We start from the raw sequence: 20,829 nt of genomic DNA, 5'->3' as shown, positions 1-20,829 counted from the left end.
TATTCAGTAACGTACTATAATGCCACCTACTGGTTTGGATGAATAGTGAATTGACGTAGGCAGTACTCCTCATAAACATCCTTCTCACAGCAAAAGTAGTGGGAACAAAATAGTTTTGTTTTTTTTGTAAGTCTGAACATTCCAGAATGACATCATCTTCTCATCAGGATGTTTGCCCATTGTCATTAAAAAGACTAACTGATTCTCATTTTAATCATGTTCCTTGCACGGTAGAATTACCATTTTTAAGCCTGAGAATCATTCAGATGTATTTCATTTTGGGGTCTGCACCTAAGCAATCAAAATCTAGCTCGCTGAATTTAAACAATCTACAATCAAGCAAAATTCTGACTGTTCTGCTGAGTACAGCATTGTGGCCAAAATCATTGAAATGACAAAACAATCTATAATTTTGTTATCCACTGTCATTCTCTGTATTGAATATTCTTCAGAATCACTTTAAATCCAGTGGCGTAGAAAGGCAAAACAGTGTCATGGTTCAATAAAATATATAGTTGGAGCAGTGACTAAATATTGAATCAGACAGTAGTAGCTCCACATTTACTCGCAGCTTTCCATCAATATTTCAGCCCATACCGTTACTATTTTGATGTATTTTCATTAGAGCTAATTCAATGATGAGGACAAGAAGAAAAGCAACACAATTTCTGAAGTGATATTTATTCATCCCTTTATTTAGAGTGTCACACCACTCATCAGGTATCGTCAGGTGGGGATGGAAAAACCTAGAGTTCCAATCAAAACAGCAACCACACAACTCAATACAAAGAAAAAGAACAAATCTCAATTTCCTTATAGAAAAAGGTCTGTCCTGGCCACATCATGGAGATATTTTCCATCAAAGAATGGCTCCTGTTTGATTAATTTTATGCGTCAGTAGCCCATGCAGTTAAAAACCACCACAGAGCTATAAAACTATAAGCCCTGTAAATGTTCAAGTATGTTTTTTTCTTTCCTATTATCTCTCCCTCCTTAGCTCTCTTTTTTTCTATTTTTTTCTTTTCTTTTATTTTATTTTATTTTGTTCAGCTGTGAAAGGATGCCCGGCTGACAGCAGCTAGAATAGTGATCTCTCCTCAGCTCTCGGATGAAACCTAAAGTTAAACAAAAATGCAGACATCAATTAGCACTAGTACATAAAAAGCATCGTCAGTCCTCAATGTCAGAGAGGTACATGGTAGCAGCAGCACCAACCCCTGACTCCTGAACTGCAGCTAGGAGCTCTTGTTGTGTTTAGTTCAGGTAGCTAACACAGTTACACAGACATCTTATGCAAGAGGGGCTTACAGTACTGCCCTTCCCGAGTACAGCTTTTATGTGTCTATTCTTACAACTTATGTAAAGAAATGTTCACTTCTCTACACACCGTTCACTCATCCATTCTCTAAGCCGCTTATCCTAATTAGGGTCGTGGGTGGTGCTGTAGCCTATCCTAGTGCTCACTGGGTGAAAGGCAGGGAAACACCCTGGACAGGTGGCCAGTCCATCACAGCTCTACACATCATTATTCATGAAATTCACTCCCCATTAGCTTTACACGGTAAATCTTCTCTTATTTTTTTCTTAAAAAGGTCCTCCTCATACCATCCGATACATTTTCTGATACCACTTATTGAACAGTTATTCTCAATATCTCTGAAACAGACTACGTGGGTAACATTTATGTCAGACATTGGGCCATACCTGTCAAGAGGTAGCTGCTGCGGTTGTGGCGTTTACACCCACTTTCTGAGTGGCATCTTTCTTCGCCTGATGAGCCTGTAGAACAGCCACAGCCTCCTCCACCTGATGAGTGACAAACAAAGAAGTGTAAACACTCTAGCAGATGAGTGGGAGGAGGAATGAGAGGTTATGCGAGAAATCTCGTCTCGTCTTGTCAGAGTTACCTTAGAGCGAAGGGACTCGTGGGATTCCAGCATATGGAGCAGCTCAGAGTTGTCAATCTCCAGCAGCATCCCAGTGATCTTTCCTGCCAAACTGGGATGCATGGCTTGGATCAGTGGGAACAGACGCTCACCTGGCAGGAATAACAGAGAAAGAGAGAGAGAAAAGGTGAGGAAAGGGAGCGAATTAGGCAAACAAACAGGTGAAAGGGGGACAATTGTATGTAGAGTTTTGAATGCTGAAGCGAACTACTCAGCCAGTCTCTCTCAACCAACACTCTCACAAGTATCTGGAACAATACTACACAGACACATTTTAGGATTACTATAAATGAGATTTGACTCACAGCTAGGACAGGTCTAGACCCTCTTGGCCTGCACCTGTACTTACCTAGCATCTGTTTCTGCTCCTGGGGGGGTGCTGCCGCCAGCATTGAGGCCGTTAGGGGCTCCTGCCCCTGGACGTGCACTGCCGGCTGAGCCTACAACCAGGAAAAGAACAGAAAAAAGAGCTGAATAAGCAAAGAATAGCAAATTTGTAGCATAAACTATTTTGAGACAGAATTTACACTTGATATTAAAATAATTGTGTTGATTGTTCTATCCAGATTATATTATGAATTCAAATAGAAACGAGTCGCAGCTGTCACAGTTTATGGGACTTACCTGCTGTAAGGCAATGGGTTGAACCACTTGGGGTTGGGGGTTTCGTACGGTGGTGGCATATTTGTAGGGTGGCATGGCACGTGGGGTGGTGACACCCATGGAAGGTCGAGGGCCCATGGGTTGGCCAGTCGTTCCTGACGGTGTGAAGAGACATACAGAGCTTCTTACTTTCACTTGTCTCACACTTATAGCTTTCATAGCTTTCATCTGACAGCAGTGGCCATGTACATTTCTTTCACTAATCTACACTTATTGTTGTACTGATCAGCACTTGCATATTTACCTGTGTGTTAATCCTAAGGGACTGACCGTTACCATTACCAATACAGATATTAAGGCAGTTTTCATTTTTCATTCACACAGACATACATAAACTCATCCAGTTATCTTTTTTTGTTCCTTACCCACTCTCTGGGTTCCTGAGGGCATGCCACGTGGGCCTTGGGTGCTGGCACTGGGAGCCAGATGTCGCAGGTTGGCACGGGGACCGGGCTGGCGCAAGGAATTGGGCATGCCCTGGAATCCACCTGATGCACAAAGATATCACTCAAGAAATGTATAGGGTCGGTAAACGCGATAGTAACGTAGAAAAGATAGAAAGCCACATTTTTTTTTTTATGTCAGATGTATAAAAACATTACTTGGCAACCTCACCTTGTCCTCTTCCACCTTGCTGCTGCCAGCGTGGGTTGGGTCTCATTTGAGCCAGTTGATTGGGTGCGTAATACGTTGTCCTGTTCTGAGCCTGAAAAATGAATTCAAAGACAATGAGATATTTAACCTTGTTCCCTGAACTGTGCATTTTTCAGTGGGTACAGATTTCAGCTAAATATATTTTAAGGGAAGCAGGATTGACTACACAAGCTTTAAAGCACATCCTGATTTGGCCGACCAAATCAATTCACCTGTGGAACAGCTGGCATAAAGTATCCACTTGCTGGCTGGAACTGATTGATGATGGCATTAGCGGGCATGGCCCTCATCCCAGCGATACGCTGCATGTACTGGTTAGTGAGGTGGGCTTTGCGCTCCTCTTTACGCTGGGCCAAGGCCACATAGAGAGGTTTGGAACCCACAATTCGCCCGTTCATTTCCGTGACTGCCTTAGTGGCCTCCTCAGGCGAAGAGAAGCAAACGAAACCAAAGCCTTTGGAGCGGCCTTCTTCCAACATAACCTAGAGCAAGACACAGGGTGCAGCAGGCGAAGACTGTTTTTTTTTGTTGATTAGAATAAGTTGAAATTTTTTGTTTTGGCTTTAAATGAAAAATGAAAATTTACAGAAGGGGTGCATATGATAGAAACAGTTTTGAGGAAATGCCATAAGAGCCTTGACGTTGCCATGCTTCGGGCTTGGACTCTTCTCGAACTGCTCACCTTAGCGCTAGTGATGGAGCCAAAGGGGGAAAACTCCTTTCGCAGTTTTTCATCATCGATGGTGTCATCCAGGTTTTTGATGTAGAGATTCACCCCCTATAACAAAATATTCTCATAGTTGAAATTTGTGGCCTGTGATTGATGACAAGTAAATTTTAGAATCAGTCAGTCCTTCAGCTCACCTGGTATCTGCTTATCCTCTCCTGCTTCAGTTGTTCAAACTTCCTCTTCAGCTCGGCCTGTCTTTCCATCTTCTTTTGAGCACGGCCCACAAACACAGTCTTGCCATTCAGCTCGGTACCATTCATCTCCTCTACTGCCTATAATAGACATAGGAGTTTCTGCCTTCATGTTTTCTATAACTGCACCTTTAGTGCCTATAATAGACATAGGAGTTACTGCCTTTATGTTTTCTATAACTGCACCTTTAGTGCCTATAATAGACATTGCATTAGTTGGCACAGAACTTGTAGGATTGATGGCCCAGTATCAGCAACACTAAAAAGTCTTCAGCCTCTTCCATAACAGCCCAAATCATTGTAGGGAGTCCTGGCTCACGAAGTTTTTACACATATTGTGGAGAGCAATACACGTGAATCAAGTATTGGTATTAAACTAGCTAAATGCTGAGCATATAGAGATGAACTAATTGATGTGAATACCATAAAAGATCTACATACAGATCTAGATCTACATACAAGTGATATGCCATTTGGATGAACTGTTCTCGTCTAAATGGTATCAAAAAATGTTTTATTTAAGTGAGGATTGAAACATGATACCCTGCTATCAATCTGATTTAGAATTTCTAAGTAATCACATAAGTAATTTAAGGGTCCACTTGAAAAAATGTTACTGTACCTTATTAGCATCCTCGTGTTTCTCGTAGCTCACAAACCCAAATCCTCTTGATTTTCCAGTGAGATCAGTCATTACCTTCACACTGAGGGTTTTACCTTAAGGAGACACAAATGTGATACAAATGGACACAAATGTGATACAACGTCTTCCTGTCTCACACATGAACAACAAGGCTCAGCACACAATTCACTAAAACAGGTTCAAAAGTTACAATATGGCAGAGCCTACCGTATTTATCAAAGAGTTCTTTCAACCTGTCATCATCCATGTCTTCCCCAAAGTTTTTGATATAGACATTGGTGAACTCCTTCGCTTTAGCCCCAAGCTCAGCCTCCCTCTCTTTTCGGGACTTGAACCGCCCCACAAACCTAAAAATGAAGTGGCACCACAATCTATATAAAAGTGATCCAGGTGGTACAGGCCAGGAGAAAAACATGTCTCAACATGTTACCCTGTGATTGAGAGGCACTGTCTCATGACATGAGCAAATACTTTTGAGGGTCTCCTTCCTGTTGTTACATGAACAATATCATTAGGTGTAACCGTCAGAAAGGACAGTGTGGGGGAAAGGTCATTGTCAAAAGACAACTGTAATAATCACTTCCAGGTGACAGCAGCTCCTTCTTGAACAATGAACAACAACCCCTTCACCAGTACCAGTGGCTTCACAGCTTGACAGAGTTTCATGCTACTCCCAAATCACAACACATAGTGGACACATACAAGAAGTCTCCCAGACACACAGCTGTAAGGCAAAAGGCAGGGGGGGTTCCAGAAAGGGTTCAGCTGAGGACTGAGGTTGTGGAGCTGGGGATGTAAAGATTTCAGGAGAAATGGGGGATTAGATAACCCTCCTGTGCTAGCACAGTACCTTGCTATGCAGACCTCTCCATCCTGAGCTGCAGCTTTGCATTCCTGCATTGCCTCCATCACTAAAACACACAAGCGTGGTTAAACACAGACACGCAGGCGGACAGACGCACAGACAAAAATGATAGGTGTGGAGGAGTCCAGAGAGGCCCAGGGGTGAGATGTCTTCATTATAAAGTGTTTGGTTTTGATCTTTGACAAAGAAATTACTTAAAGCAAAAATTTGTGCAGAGCAAATGGGACTGTACAAAACGAAACTTCAATGCTCTGTCAAACTCTCGTATGTTCCAGAGACTCGTAGAATTCTTATTTTGCATTAGGTTAGACGTCTATGCTTCAAGTTAAACTCTGACTCCAGCCAAGTATGATTGCTGGACGAACAATGGCAGATGTGTTTGCATACAACTTTTAGTTTGGAAATCACAAAACGTTATGAGATCAGTTAAAGGTACTGGCACGGGTACTTTGGACCCCACACACACCCATCCCATAGTCGAGCTTACTAAGGATGAATGGGTCAACACCTTTGCTGAAGAACAATGGTAAATCTTGCACAAGGATAAATCCAACCCCCTTTTTTCCCATCACACACCATTGTCAGGACACTCACACCTTGCGGTCGTTTAGGAGCATGCCATTCATCTTTTCAATGGCACGATCAGCTGCATCCTGGGTCTCGAAGTGCACAAATGCATAGCCCTTGGATCCATTTTCATCACACACCACCTAACAAAGAGAAGATATTTATGTTTGGTTCAAAACACCCAAACTAAGAAGAGACCATCAAAAACAGCTTGAGAAATCATTCTGATGGAGGGCAAGATTCATGACTTCTTACACCATTTAAAACTGAATGAGTGTCCAGAGTATGTGTGAAAGATTTCACTGTTGAGAGCAGGCAAAAAACCAACCGCTTGTTTGGTGAAGGAAGAGCTCAACTGAAACATGTCACACTTAATGCTCTGGTGTCTACTGTTTAATTATAGAGGTTCCCACGCCTCCTTATGTGTGCCCGCAACCATGCCGCATATACGCTTAGTAAACTAAATCATCAAGTACTTGATTAGTATGATTAGACGTTCAAGGGGAAGAGAGTTAACATATGTAATAACTGAGTGCTCTAAAGGTGTCAGTCGTGATTTTCTGAGGTGTATGCCCCACCTTGCATGACAAGATGTTTCCAAAAGCTGAGAAGGTGTCATAGAGGGCTTTGTTGTCGATAGACTTGTCCAGATTTTTGATGAACACGTTTCCTACACCAGACTTCCTGAGTGAGGGGTCTCTCTGTGACCACATGATCCTGATGGGTTTCCCTTTGACCACGTCAAAGTTCATGGTGTCCAAGGCCCTCTCGGCTGAAGAGGCAGAGAGACAAGCTATTACACAGTAAACCAAGAACTTTCCAAAGACTTCAGGTGCGTTCTTACAAAGCCAGTGCCAAGTGTCATGGCCAGAACATTCTGAGGATGTTTCGAGAATGCCTCAATACTATATATGGAAACACATAGATTTTTGGAATATTCTGTAAATATTACTCATTCCCTGGGGGGACAGAGTTTTGTTAGAACAGTACAATCTCCAATGTCCTCGGAGCTTTCTAACAGTTTTGTATTGTTAGTTGAGTGAGGACATGTTCCCTCTTAAGAACTGGCTTTACAGTTTTGTGTTGGGACACTTTTAAAGCCTTGCAAATAATCCAAAATGGTCATACTTAACAAAAAAGCACTGAAGTCTCTGATGACCACTTTCCCTTCTTTTCTGAAAGAATGATTCACTGGGTTAAATGTATGGTCCTAAAACTGTCTTTGAAGTGGACAATTAAAAACAAGACCACATTACAGTTGAGTGCACTGCACTTAAAGAACATGTAAATATGACACACAGACACCTTTTCTTTTTACAGGTGTGTAAAACATCATTCAGTCATGGAACTCAGCAAAATTGAAGGTTCAAATTGGAACACGGTCAGTAATGTAATAAATAGCAATGAATCAGCACTGATCACTTCATGACCATTACATATATACATCTACAACATAACACTACATGGCAATTCGACCTGATGTTCGTTACAAATTAACCTTTTTTTTTTTTTTACTTTTCATGTCCTAAACTGACTGACAGTGAAATCAAACTGATCCTATCACTGTGCATTCCAGATCACTTCACAGCAGCATGCGGTGTTGCTGTGAAGGATTCCTAAAGTATATTGCATCACATTTCATTAGAGCGAGTGGTCTTCACAACACATTGTGTCGCTGTGAACATGACTGGTCTTATCTGGCATTGAAGCAACACATGGTCCACTCTCACACTTGTGCACAGAAAACCAAGCTGGGACTTTCGGTTCCCTTAACAATTTGTTCGGAGACTGTCCAAATCTTATCTCCGAAGAATACTAATGTTTGGCTTTCTCAGTGGTTAGTAGCTATTTTAAGTGCTATCGTTGAAAGAATTGGGGCAGTTTGGCCAATAATTTTAAGGGAGATTAGATGCCTAAATTCTAATTTTCATGTACCAGAAGAGTATTTGAATTCTCTCCATTGCCTCATTCTATCACCTATACACATATACACATATGATATCAAATTGCTGTTACACTCTCTCTCTCTCTCTCTCTCTCTCTCACTCCGTCTCACAGATACATGCATGCCCTTATTTGACATGTTTAAAAGTTCTTCCTATTACATGATCTCTTTTATATCTATGTGAGGCTACACACTGACTGAAGAGCTCCCCTTTGTTCCTGTCACTCTACATAGCCACAAACACCATGAGCTCCAGCGCTAAAAACGGCCAGTAAACAAAACAGAGCTGTCCTGTGTCTGCTGGCATCAGCAGTTCACTGAGCAATTGTACTTTTCTTCGAGCTCAGAGGCAGTCAGATCACCCAGCGACTAACTCTGGAAGCTTCCAAACCCTGATCCTAGGGGGCAAAGCATACACATGCTTTTAAATAAAATCATGCAGGCCTTTAAATAAAATCAAGAGTAACCATGAAGCATAAAAGTCAGATGATGTGAAAACCGCTTTATTAGAGTCTGACTTTAAAATAACTGTGAATGTATTTTAAACGCTACTTCGGACTAGATAAAAGTTCAGAATTGTTATGACTTTTACACAGGAGCCAAAACTACATTTGGATATTTACAGTAAAGAAAGCAATTTTGCCCATATGGTAGTCCACTGTTTCCCTACCATGCTGACTTTTCAGTTAGACAGGCAAAGTGAAGACAGCCTCAGAGTAGATCTATATTTAGCAGTGTGAGGTCCTTGGAGTTATGTGCTGGCATGGAGTGTGAGTAGAGATTTCTCAGCCATTGATGGGGGTTAGACACATTCAACAGTAACGTGTAGATGAGCAGCACCAGGTCTGGCAACTGTTTACAAAAGCAGCTGTTACATGTCGAAGTGCTATGGTGATGAACTGCTCAAGCAAGCACTTTAAACCCCAAACCCTCTCTCAGTATGTTCCCCCTAAAAACCTATAGGCTTTTTCCTTCACTCCTCAATGCCGTAGTGTGTGAATGTGTATACAGACCATTTCATTCCAATGAACAATACATCCTAAAACATTGGTTGATGTCTAATCATGTGGCTTGATGCCTCCCATCACAGTCACCCAAGGCAATACTTTATCTCAACCTGTTAAAAGGGTAAATGGGGTCACTAACTGACTACCTAAAAATACAGGAGTTAATTTCAAGCCTTCTGTCCTGAGGATCATGGTGAAGAGGGGCTGTGACAATTTTTTCCAAAAAAAGAAAAAACACTCAAAGAGCATTTATTGGACAAATTTACCTTTTAAACTTTGTGTTAACACAATATTCTGTCACTGGTTGTCTCCATTTTGCAGACAGTCATCTGTCCTGGCCCATTTAATGCAGAGAGTGAAGACATAGCCAGGCTATATTCTTAAAAGTTCAGTTCCATTTTTATTATGGGAAACAGAAAAATGGACAGTAATTACTGGTTTACTCATAGGTGATGTAATTAAGTGGAAGAATACATGATAAAATGATTCAGCTTTGAGAGATCCACAATCAAGATGGCATCATCTGACAGAGTACAAAAAAAAAAAAATAACAAAGAAAAAAAATTGTTGTATTCAAGCAATTCGTTTCCTCTCTTCTCAGTAAAAATTAATTTGACAAAAGCACGGTCCCTTGGTGGCCCTCGAAATAGAACAAATAGGTCGAGTTAGATTGCACAATATGGGGCAATGAGCTATTGCAACAACTGTCCAGAGGCAAAGACTCATGTTGTGTGTGCATGTGCCGAGGAGGAGACCCTCATAAGGAGAGCCTTCTGGGTCATACAGTATAACATCCAAAACTCTGGTGGAATGAAAGAATTAGGACATCATGTGTATGTGGGTCAGATAGCACATGTTTGGTTTCTCAAGCAGTTCTTCATCACTGTGAAGCTGACGAGATGGACTGAAGGCTAGGAGTGTAAAAAGCATGAATGAATGCTCCAGCTAAATATATTGGGGGGGGGGGACCACCACTATTGATTACAGCCATTGGACTGCCCATAATAAATTATAAGCTTAATGGTGATGCCTGTTCAACAATAATACAGTGGTCTATAAAAGATCACAGTTTTAAGGGTTTGCATGACAAACTTAAAACTTAATCATTGAGGGAAAAAATTCCAATACTCCAAACGTATATAGTTTGACTGTGCTCTCAGACTGAAGGCCACAGAATCATTGTAGGAAGGCGGAGAGACATAACTACGTGTGCATTGGCACACTGAACAAACAAGACTCACGTGGAGCACAGACAGTAGGCTACTACCCCACGTTGTACTGCAACATACAGCACTCATCCATATCTTTAGCAGACACACAAGGATTCCACAAATAAATGATCTTGGTTACGATACGCTTTTACTTCAACCGTAATGTACACACTGACATTTTGAAATACATGTCTTATTTCTTACCATCTGCCGGCTGCTGGAAGTTCACATAGGCATAACCCAAGGAACGCCGGGTGATCATGTCGCGACACACACGAATAGAGAGCACCGGTCCGGCTGGGCTGAATTTCTCGTATAACATAGCCTCCGTGATATCTGGGTGCAAGTCGCCGACATAAAGAGAAGCCATTGGGTAACTCCCGGCGGTCGCTGTGTTCATTTCTCGGACAAGATCGGTGCGAACGTGAGACTAGTCAAGGGACAGTCAGGGAAATTACTATAGCGATATTACCGTTACTGGATCTGCGCCTAGCACCGCATATAGGTTGCTCTAAAAACAGGGACTATCACCCGTCTCTCCGCTCCTGTAAAAACTTCGACTCGACAAAGCTGCGTGTTGGAGATCTGAAACGCTACAGTCCAGGTGTATCTTCCAATACTTAATATTTGCTTCCAAAAAACGTCGGTAAAGCCCGAGGCCTTTGTTTTGAAATGTACCAAAAAGAAAAAGTAAATAAATATGTTTACGATTTTGTAAATGTTTGTTTTCCTTTAAAGTTCTTATTTTTGTGATTTTATGTATTTTGTATTTTTTATAAGTTTTTTTTTTGTTTTTAAAATACTAAAGAACTGTGAGTTAGACACTCACGGTTTGGTGGTCGGGGAAAGAGAGAGCGTGGGAAACGCATGGGCACTTTATAGGCTGAGTAGAGGAAATAGCAACCAGGGTCAAACTCGGGATTGGGAAAAAAACGCCCTGAGCATGCGATGTAAAAGGGAGAGGTCTGAACGCCGTCACAACCATTCGGTTGGACTTCCAACAGCGACATCTGGGTGCGAGTGCAGCGAGGGGTGGGGGAAAAAAAAAAAAAAAAAAACCACAAGTACCAACGCATTTCCGCAGTCAAAAGGTGACCGTTTATTATAGCTTCGTTATTAGTAGTTACACATCGGTTTTAAAGACCTCCAGAAGAGTGCTTTGCTTATACAAGTTTTTTTTATTTGCCAGTGGCCATGAAACAAGCAGTCATTCGTCCTCAAGTGCAGAGAAGTTGTCAAATTCGTCGCTTCTTGGACCCTCCATAACATGTCACTCCATCTTAACTAGGCCCCTGAAAAGTTTAAAAGACCACTGCATATAAACTGAATTGGTAGTTCGATACATGCCAAGGCCACAATTTAGACACATCCATCACAAGTTTTACCCCCCCCCCCCCAAAACAATTTTGCCTTTACCTCAAGAAGTTAATTAGGGATTGAAGGAGGTCATATTTCTCAGTAACCATAATCTTTTCCTTATCTGCACCCTTCAACGCCAGTCTTGTTCTCTTGTGGTCTTCATCACTTGCACCTCTCAGTTCTTCCTCATAGCTCAGTGAGCTGGACCCATCTGCAGCCTGGGACAGGCTAAGCTTCGAATGAACAACTGATTGCATCTCAGCAGGTCTGTCCCCTTTCCCTTTGTGAAATACCATCTCCGTCTGCTGCATAACCATCACTTCCTTATCTTGAGAAGCCGGGACTGACTCATCTGGCTTCAAATCGGGTTTGTAAGTCACATCCGCTGACAGCACTTGTTCATCACCAACAGACTCCGTCAGAATCCTTTCTGCTGGTCCACTAAAAGAATCTCCCCTAATTTCACTGAAGGACACAACAGGAACACCATCAGGGTACTGCTCACTCAACTTTGTCAAGTCCACATAACCAGTTCTCTTGTCTTCAGTCTGTTCAGGCACTGGGTCCAAATTTACCAAGGTCTCCTCCATCTTGGGGGGCAAGGTTTCCTCCATCTTGGGGTCCTGGCTTTTCAGTGGTTCATCCCCTTGGAGGAATTTATTCAAAACATCTGTAGCAACATCCTGTTGAAAAGTAACGTCCATCTCCAATATGGGTACAGACTGAAGCTGTACATATCCTGGGAGCAGTAATGACAATCCTCCAAGGTTCTGACTATTGACAGACACCTCCCCAGTAATTACAGGTTGAGGGGGCTTTACTGGTGGAGTAAAAGACACAGAGGCCCCAGATACAATCCATGTTTTTGGGGTCATAAGGCGTGAGGATTCCACTTGGGGTTGTACAGCTGCCTCATAGTCTAACACAGACCACAATTCTTGGTGTTGCTTTGCTGGTTCTTTAATGATGAAGGGACCAGTGCTCACCACTGCCTTAAAATCTAAATTTAAAAAAAAAAAAAAAAAAAAAAGGGGGGGTCAAGAGATCAATTATATGCATAAAAATTCCTTTGAGAACCTGAGGGAGCACTTCAGGACACTAAAACACCCCCCCTCCACACCAATAAGCCCTTCATGCAATACCAACCACCAAGCAAATTCCTGTAGGACAGTCCTCTGCACTTTGTTGCACAACAGTCACATACAGTGGGGTCACCACTCAGCTCTACCCATCTGAAAGGAAGAAAGTTAACATTTTCCCAGTAGGCATCTACAGGCAATTACCACAACTCAATGTCACACACCCTGGTTTCAGGTCAACCAATTACCTCATTTTAAGCTCATCATAGTTGCAAGATTTGGTGTCTTGAGTTACCCCTTCTCGAGAGATGGTCACACTACAGTGTATATAAACCTGTTGAAACTGAAAAATTGCTTCACAAGTTCAGAAGTAAACTGATACAAAATCTTATTGGCTCTTGATCAACCATTACAAGATCAGACCAAAATGTCAGTAAAAACAGAGACCCAGCTGAAGTAGGAGCAAAACTGTCAAGTGCAGTGTTACACAACTTGCCATAGAAGACGTCAGAGCATCTGTATGAAGGATGAAATTTATCACATTATCCTGCCTGGACACAAACTTTACACCAGACTGTTTAGAACCAACACACCTGTCAATTATAAAAAGGGCCATAATAAGTCAGAGTGTGACATTCTTAAGTGATACTGAATGTAAACTCCCTGTAACTCTACAAAGCTTACCCTTTATTTACAAAGAGTCCAGACCTTGGCCGGGCGGCAAAATTTGGAGATTCAGAAGCATAGCAGGACTGGATAAAGAGCTGCTGATCACCAGCTAGATTTGCAGCTACTTGAAGGTGTAGTGACTGACCTCTTTGATAAATATTTCCTGCTGTAGTGGTCCAGGACGCTAATCGAGGAAAGGAGGATACTTTAAAACCACGGAATCATCTCTTTAGTCTGACACACAAAGTGGCTGTTACTTACGGTCCATTACTTTAAGGGTAAGGCTTTCGACCAGGGACATTTGGCGGCTCATAAAAGACTCAAATGGAAAGGTAGGTCTCCCGTGTTTAAAAAAAGGCGGATAGTTTATTTTGTCTGAGAGATAACGATTATATGAAAACGGAGTAATGCGAGGAAAACGCCAATAATTCTGCTTAACACTATCCGGGTGTATTTCAGTAAACTCAAAGTTTCCAAATGCATAATTTTCCGCGGAATGTATAGTGAAAATCGTTGCCATGAACGAAAAAGACCGCAAGAACGCCGCCATTCCCATCCTATCTATTCAACCTAACCGTCATTCAAAGAGCGCGGACATAGGACAGTATTGGCTCACTTCGGCATTTATAGCAATTGGTGGATCGTTTGCTTATTGTGATTAACAAGTAACAGGTGGTCACCATCGTAAGGGCCACTCATTTCATCTTGTGAAGTGACAGAACAGCTGCTGGTTAGAATGATAAAGTCAAACTAAAAACACATATAAGTCAAAGGTAATTCAGCCAAACTCCGATAATTTGTTTTAAGGCCGTTAGAATGTGTATCTGCTTTTGCTTGGATGTTTGTATATGCTTGATACAATTCTTAAATATTTCAAGCTGAGATTCACGACAACATAAGTGTAGAAGTAAATTCTATAGCCTACAACATATAGCTTTTGTTTCTGTCTCACACCCACGAGCTCAAGCTGTCTCCTCTGTGTTTGCTTCGGTTTGTTGTTTCTGCAGTGCAGGTGATGTGCGAGGGAGTGGCCACGTTATTGTAATATGATGCGTTAAGCTATCCTACCAGCCGTGGGTGAGAGGTATGAGGAAGACTAAAAAAGACGATGGATGTATTGTGTCTTTTGATTTTGTGTTTTCATTTTTGAGTACCTTGAATGATCTAAGAAAAACGAAATCAAAATGGTGACTACTGGTAAGTAAAGTACTAGTTCTTCCGAAAGCGCAAACTACATGTAATGAGAATTCACGGGGTGACTTCAGCAAAGGACTAGGAGTTCACCTGATGGAACTTTCCTGGGTGTGGTCTAGTGATATTTAGTTAGTATTTTGTGTTTCGGCGACACGCAGTTACTCAGAGAGCACGTCTTTATTTGGTTCGATTTGATTGTTTTGTGTTAGGGTTAACTAACCCCACGACTTTGCAAACTGTGTGTTGATTTCGTAAACGGTAAAGGGCACGCAGCCGTCCTGTTTTCCACAGGTTGTGCACAGTGTGTACGAAACCTACGTATTTCGCAGACTTTAACTAATAATCATTTTAGCTTGTGAAATGATATGGAAGGGATAGTGTTGGGCTGATGTTTAAGCCATCACTAGTAAAATTAAATGAGCCAGTTTGATGATGGAGGCAATGCTAATAACTGGCAAGATAAGTCTAAATTATCAGCTGGTGAAATATTTGAAAGGGACTTCACAGTTGTGTTATCAGGATAGATTACGGTTTGGCTGAATCATTCATAAATGACATGCTTAACACATGTTTTAGTTCCTCAGAATTTTAAGTGAATCTATATGAGGGATTGCTCCTTTAACGTATCTCTGTCTTTCTAACATACTGTATTATTGTTTGAAAATTGATTAAAGCGCGTCTATTGACAGAAGCTGGTTGTTCTGTTAAGCATTATTAAATTTGAACCCCGTAGTCTGTCTCCTTCAGACATGGGAGTCGGTGAGTCTTCTCTCTCTTTCGTGCTGAGGTCATTTTCTTGGACTCCCTCTCTGTCCCTTCCTATCCTGTTTTTGAGTAATGTTGATGTCATAATTCACAGAACCTGATTTTCCACTTGCTTTTAAGTATATGTCCCTATCCCTCTTCTGGTGTGTGTGTATATGCAAACACAATCAAAGCAGTGTGTTTTCTCACATAACACACATGGCCAGAATATGCATGTTAGTCTGAGAACAACTCTGTACCTGGTACATTACTAAAGGTTCATTAATGTGTTTATTGCTAAAGAACTTGTATTTTACTCATTTGTTAGGCTATCTCTTGGAGCTTTTGAAAAGGTGAAGATGTTACTCTATTACTCTTATCAGATAACTGAAGTTTTAGTGGATCTGACTTAACTATGTTTAGTTTTGCTGCAACTCTTGCAGGCCATGGGGGGCAGGTAGCAGGTGTAAACGGAGAGCCCCGACTGAGCTTTATCCATTTAACTATCTACCTGTAATCATCCCTATAGCCCTGCTCTACCTACCATTACTTACGATTAGCATCCAGCCCCAGTGAGTTTAAACCAGCAGAGATATTTAAAGAAAACTAAGGTTGTTGGACTCTTTAGAGTTTGCTTTGAAATTTTTCCCTTTTATGCAAAACAGGGTTAAGTTGACTAAAGCATTGCTTTGAAACTAGGTATGCTAGCCAAATCACATCATGGTTCATTTCAGAAACACTTGATAACTAAGAACATAATTGATCCTGTTAACTCTTTCTTATAGTTTGAAACCAGCAGTTTTCAAGTTTGATTGATTGTTCTCTTTCTTTTGTTGCAGGACTATGCTGTGCAAATCTGAAGGATGACAAGGCTCTGATGAAGATGGGCTTGGGACTGGTGCTGGTGGGTCACGTGAACTTCCTGCTGGGAGCTCTGGTGCACGGTGCTGTGCTCAGACACATAAATGTTCACACCCAAGCCCGTGCCATGGAGTATGCCATTTCCAATGTCATTGCCCTCGTAGCAGGACTATTGGTATGATGTTACTTCAAGTTATTTCAGGCTATCACAGTGTTAATTCCGACTACTTATAATTTGATCGATTACTCATTAATAGAACACAAATATGAATCTGGATCTGTTAGAGTTTCAGTTCATTTAGTCTCTGTTCCAGGGAGAGCTAAAACTGGCTTACTCAGCTACTAGATTGTCAGCTTGATATCCTGGTCGCTGATGGTACTGCAATGTTGACATTATTATCCCTGAGTGTCAAGAGTACTGGAGTGTCTCCCTTTTCTCAGACTTTTGATCTATAATGCAGAGCCTCTCCTTCAATAGCCAAGCAAAATAAACTGTGTTTTGTCTTTGTTTTTGTTTTGTTTTTTGGTGTTTTCGCATGTACTTTGTAATTTACCAGCATAAGAGCAGTTTCAAGAGCTGTAATCAATGTGTACCTCATATATTAGCAGCCAGTGTTACTTTAGTGAAGTTAGATATTTGCTCGCTACAGTGTGGCTTTCTTTAACCAGTGCGCCCAAGTTCTTTTGTTGGTTTTCCTTGTTGTGACCTGCAGGCAGTTATTGGGGGAATATCGGCCATTGTCCTCTCTAAAAACAAGAAGAATGAGCCTCTTGTAAGTGATGATACATCATTTCTTTCTGTGTTAATACACTGTGCCTCTTTCTCTCACATATCATCTCTCTTTTGCCTGAGGGGGAAACATGACTCTTTCTGTGTAATGTCATACTTGGAGCCTTAAAACATAAAAAGATTTCCAGGTCAGTTTCTCAGTCGGGTCAGCCAGTTTGAGATGGTTCCCTCCAGGGTTTTATTTAAACATGCTCAGGTGTGGTGCATATGGACACACTTGCTCTCTCACATGCATAAACATGTGCGAGCAAACTCAAATTGTGGCTAAACAGAAAAATTATGTTCTGTCAGAGCTATTTGAAATTACTTTTTAAAAATTACATATTGTTGAATTATCGTATTTGGTTTTCAGAACTGATGTTGCATTTATTTAACTGAAATCAATTTCTCTGTACTCATTTTATGTGTGCAATAACATAGTGAATCTTAAATCCTTAAATGTGTCATTGTGCAATCTCATGTATCACAATTACAGTCACACTGACTCACTGATGAGTGACTCACTCATGACTATGACAGAACAGTGACTCCTCCCTTCAAAGGTTGCCAGGATGATTTATCTAATGCACTCTCAATATCAAGAGCTACCGAACAATGTCTTCAATGTGTATATACAAATTAATTTGACCTCTATGCAGAAATGGGTGTTGTTTGTGGTCAGCCTACTGTCAGTTCTCCTGGGCTCTGCCTCAGCCATTGGGGTCAGCATCTCCATGGTGAAGGCTTTTGTAAATGAAGGCCGCATTCTGCTCACCCACTGTAAGTTTGAGACAGACATCGGTTTCTTCAGCATCACCAACGAATGCCCATTTGATCCTACTCGTGTTTATGTAAGTAAAAGGACTTGGAGCCACATGTCTATATTCCATTGCTGTTTTACTGGATATGGAAAGTCTTAGGGCAGGAGAAAGAGACCCAATTTGAATCATCTTTATACTACCTAGCCAGAGTGGATATGAAAAGAGAAATTTTGGATTGCTCGTGTCCAAAGAATGAGCTTAATTAACCTATGTGATCAACTGTAAGGCAGTTTATGGAATTTTGAATCTGCAAGATCAAAAGGTTACATCAGATTGTTAGCATGGTGCATGAGCTGCTGTGAAAATATAGCTAATGCTACTCACCACAGTCTTACACATTGAGGCCTTCAGACTAGTCCATTGTGGTTAGTTAGGTGGCACCATACACGATATAAACATACTCACTTACAGTGTCCCTTTACCTTCATCCTCCAGGGTACTACTCTGATTCTCTGGGCTCCACTCATTCTGATGTCTGTGGTTGAGGTGGTGTTCTCCGCCCGCTGTTTCCTTGCCTGCATCTCCTTCCTTCGCCTCCCCTGTCCCTGGAGGAATAGAAGGAGAAGAAGAAAGGTCCTTGTTAATAAGAGGGTGCGTCTATACAAGTGTTTCCCTACCTTCAGACTTCTCTGCCCTTAGTCAAGCCCAACACCATCATGCCTATTTGGATTTAGCAAGGCCTCCATGATCATTTGACTCAAGTGCTCTTGTTCTTGGCTTACAAATGCAAATCCCATAAGAATGATTTGCAAAACATAGGTCTTTACCTTAACAAGTGTACAGTTGTACGCAGTGATTTGACTGGTTAGCCCTGTAGAAGCAAAGCGACTGTGCTCTACAAAACGAGGATCTAGTCTCGGATCTGATAAAATACAGATGTGAGTTGCAGGAATTGACCGGGAGAGAGAGGAATTGTGTAGTATAGTAAATGACTGATCTGCCTTCTGTATCATCCTATCATGTTGTACTTTACATGTGTGTTTTGCGTGTGTGTGTGTGTGTGTGTGTGTACTCACTAATTCTACTTTGATGCTTTTTCAGGTGCGTGTTGTGGAACCAGTAGAGCTGTCCCCACCACCCCCTGAAGATCCTTCAGAAGAGGCAGAACCTGCAGAATGCCACGAACTTCTGAATCACGGTTCCCCCAGTAAGGAGGCCAGTGATTGGCTCTGAATCAGAGACGGTCCAGCCACAGCAAGAACAGCTGAGGTAGAAACTGCTGCCAGGTAGAGGTCTGCTCTTGACTGCCATGCTCTGAGGACGTAATGCCAAGAGGTGTTTGCATAGAGGGCACTTCATTGTCCAGCTTAAGATACGCAGACATGTTTGTTGGGACATCACAGTATCAGACTCTTTGCCATAGAATGCTTTTCTATAGGAGTTTCGCTAGTTTTGTTAAGATTTTAATATTACTTTTTAAAATGTTTGTCATTCTTTTGTAATCATTCCTAATTGTATTGCATCCACTGGTTGTGATATTATGTTTACTGTCATTTTCATTATTGTCCGTCACAAATGTCTGTAAAGCTGTAAAGAAAGAGACCACCATGTCCATATATACATATATACGTGTGTGTTTGTGGTTAGACAGGGGGCTGAACTGGATGCAGAGAGTTCAGTTTTAGGACTTTTGATACTGATAAATGAAAACATGTACGGTGCTTTTTGAACTAAAAGATGTTTATGTTTTCATTCTGTATATAATGAGTTTTCTAACCTGTGTTTTGTCGTATGAATATTGAACAAAATGCAATGGTAGAAAACATATTTCAGTAAAAATATTAGTTTTTATCTAGCCATGAGTGACATATTTACACCCTTTTGTCTGTAAAGATGACTTAAAGGAAAGTAAACGCTGCCTAGTTTGGCAATGAAACTGTCAAACCTGAGGTTATTTCAAGTATGCCTTGTCTTTCACAGAAAAATGTTCTCTCTTTTTTTATGTAAGAAATAGCCACTGCTCTTGACCATTTTGGAGAAATGACAAGTGTAAGAATGACTTATTTCAGCATCAGGCTACCTTTTCATATGGAATTTGTGCAGTGAAATCTTGCAAAAATACTGCCTTGTTGAGTTGATTTGTGTAATGTCAAGTAGACCTCCAGGGGAGAAGGAGAGCAAAGACAATATGCTGAAATGAAACAAAAGTGAGGAGCACAATCCCTTCTTCAGAAATCTGTAAGAGCCTCTTTGTAGACTGCTCAAATTTTCTCAGCACAGTCCAACATACAAATTTCAATACATGTGTAGAACTTTACAGAAACACTCCCATTTGACTGCATGTAAACCATGTTATTGTAACTTTGAAGGGTTTTTTTTGTGAAGATGAGAAGGTTGGGACTAACATTTCTCTGATATGACATTTGATTAGTTCATTATAGCTCCTTAAGAAAGGTAATTCTTTTAAATAACCACCACTGAAAGATTTACAATTTACTATTCAACATGTTAACATTCTGTGTAGGGTGACCGTCAATACAACCTCTGTAATATGTTTGTTTGTTTTTTTTACCCTGCGCTCAGACATAATCGCCTTCAGAAGTCTCCTGTCTCAGGAGCGGTTTCCCTGTCCTTTTTATCAGAATATCTTTACTGCTCCCACCTCCAATCCATGTGAACATGTATTTCCAGGTGTAGCTGGATTAGCAGTGAACACTAAATGGCCCACAGATTCAGGGAAAATGATTCGTGTGAAATTGTTCAGAAACCTAGAGGAACCCGTTACAGAGTGATATGTGTGTTGGTAGTAAACGCAGTGCTCCGCAGTCCTGTTTGATGTGTCAGGCCTCCACTGTGGGACTTACCTGGAGCCTTCTGAGCGGCTGAAATGTGAAAGCACAGACTATCCTTGGTAATGATAAGCTAAAGGTTATTGAAAAAAATGTCACTGTTGTTTAGCAATTTGACCTTA

At 41.3% G+C, this 20,829-nt stretch overlaps 2 protein-coding genes across 5 annotated transcripts; one reads left to right on the top strand and one right to left on the bottom strand.

The window, feature by feature from the left end:
* Positions 1-674: 674 nt before the first annotated feature.
* On the bottom strand, positions 675-10,822 carry pabpc4 (poly(A) binding protein, cytoplasmic 4 (inducible form)). 4 transcript variants are annotated; one of them, XM_030785987.1, is made up of 15 exons: positions 10,627-10,822; positions 6,838-7,031; positions 6,287-6,402; positions 5,035-5,174; positions 4,807-4,901; positions 4,128-4,265; positions 3,946-4,041; positions 3,476-3,745; positions 3,225-3,315; positions 2,975-3,097; positions 2,571-2,704; positions 2,296-2,386; positions 1,908-2,038; positions 1,705-1,806; positions 675-1,115 (listed from the first exon to the last, which is right to left on the bottom strand). In XM_030785987.1, exons 1-14 carry the CDS (start codon positions 10,820-10,822, stop codon positions 1,708-1,710), a joined length of 1,914 nt encoding a protein of 637 aa, XP_030641847.1. In that variant the 3' UTR covers positions 675-1,115; positions 1,705-1,707. The 4 variants fall into 4 exon arrangements, 3 of the variants coding, with proteins under 3 accessions (XP_030641847.1, XP_030641848.1, XP_030641849.1); XM_030785988.1 differs by lacking the exon at positions 675-1,115 and having other exon boundaries at positions 1,708-1,806; positions 2,296-2,380; XM_030785989.1 differs by lacking the exon at positions 675-1,115 and having other exon boundaries at positions 1,708-1,806; positions 3,005-3,097.
* Positions 10,823-14,706: 3,884 nt separating this feature from the next.
* On the top strand, positions 14,707-19,091 carry tmem54a (transmembrane protein 54a). Its single transcript, XM_030787305.1, has 6 exons — positions 14,707-14,726; positions 16,307-16,503; positions 17,042-17,101; positions 17,757-17,948; positions 18,354-18,509; positions 18,960-19,091. The coding sequence occupies exons 1-6, from the start codon at positions 14,714-14,716 to the stop codon at positions 19,089-19,091; spliced, it is 750 nt and encodes a 249-aa protein (XP_030643165.1). The 5' UTR covers positions 14,707-14,713.
* The last annotated feature ends 1,738 nt before the right edge of the window (positions 19,092-20,829 follow it).

Source organism: Chanos chanos, chromosome 10 (genome assembly GCF_902362185.1).
Source record: "Chanos chanos chromosome 10, fChaCha1.1, whole genome shotgun sequence".
NCBI classification, from domain to species: Eukaryota; Metazoa; Chordata; class Actinopteri; order Gonorynchiformes; family Chanidae; genus Chanos; species Chanos chanos.
The sequence above is the reverse complement of the archived record's forward strand: the minus strand, read 5'-3'. Positions and strand labels throughout refer to the sequence as shown.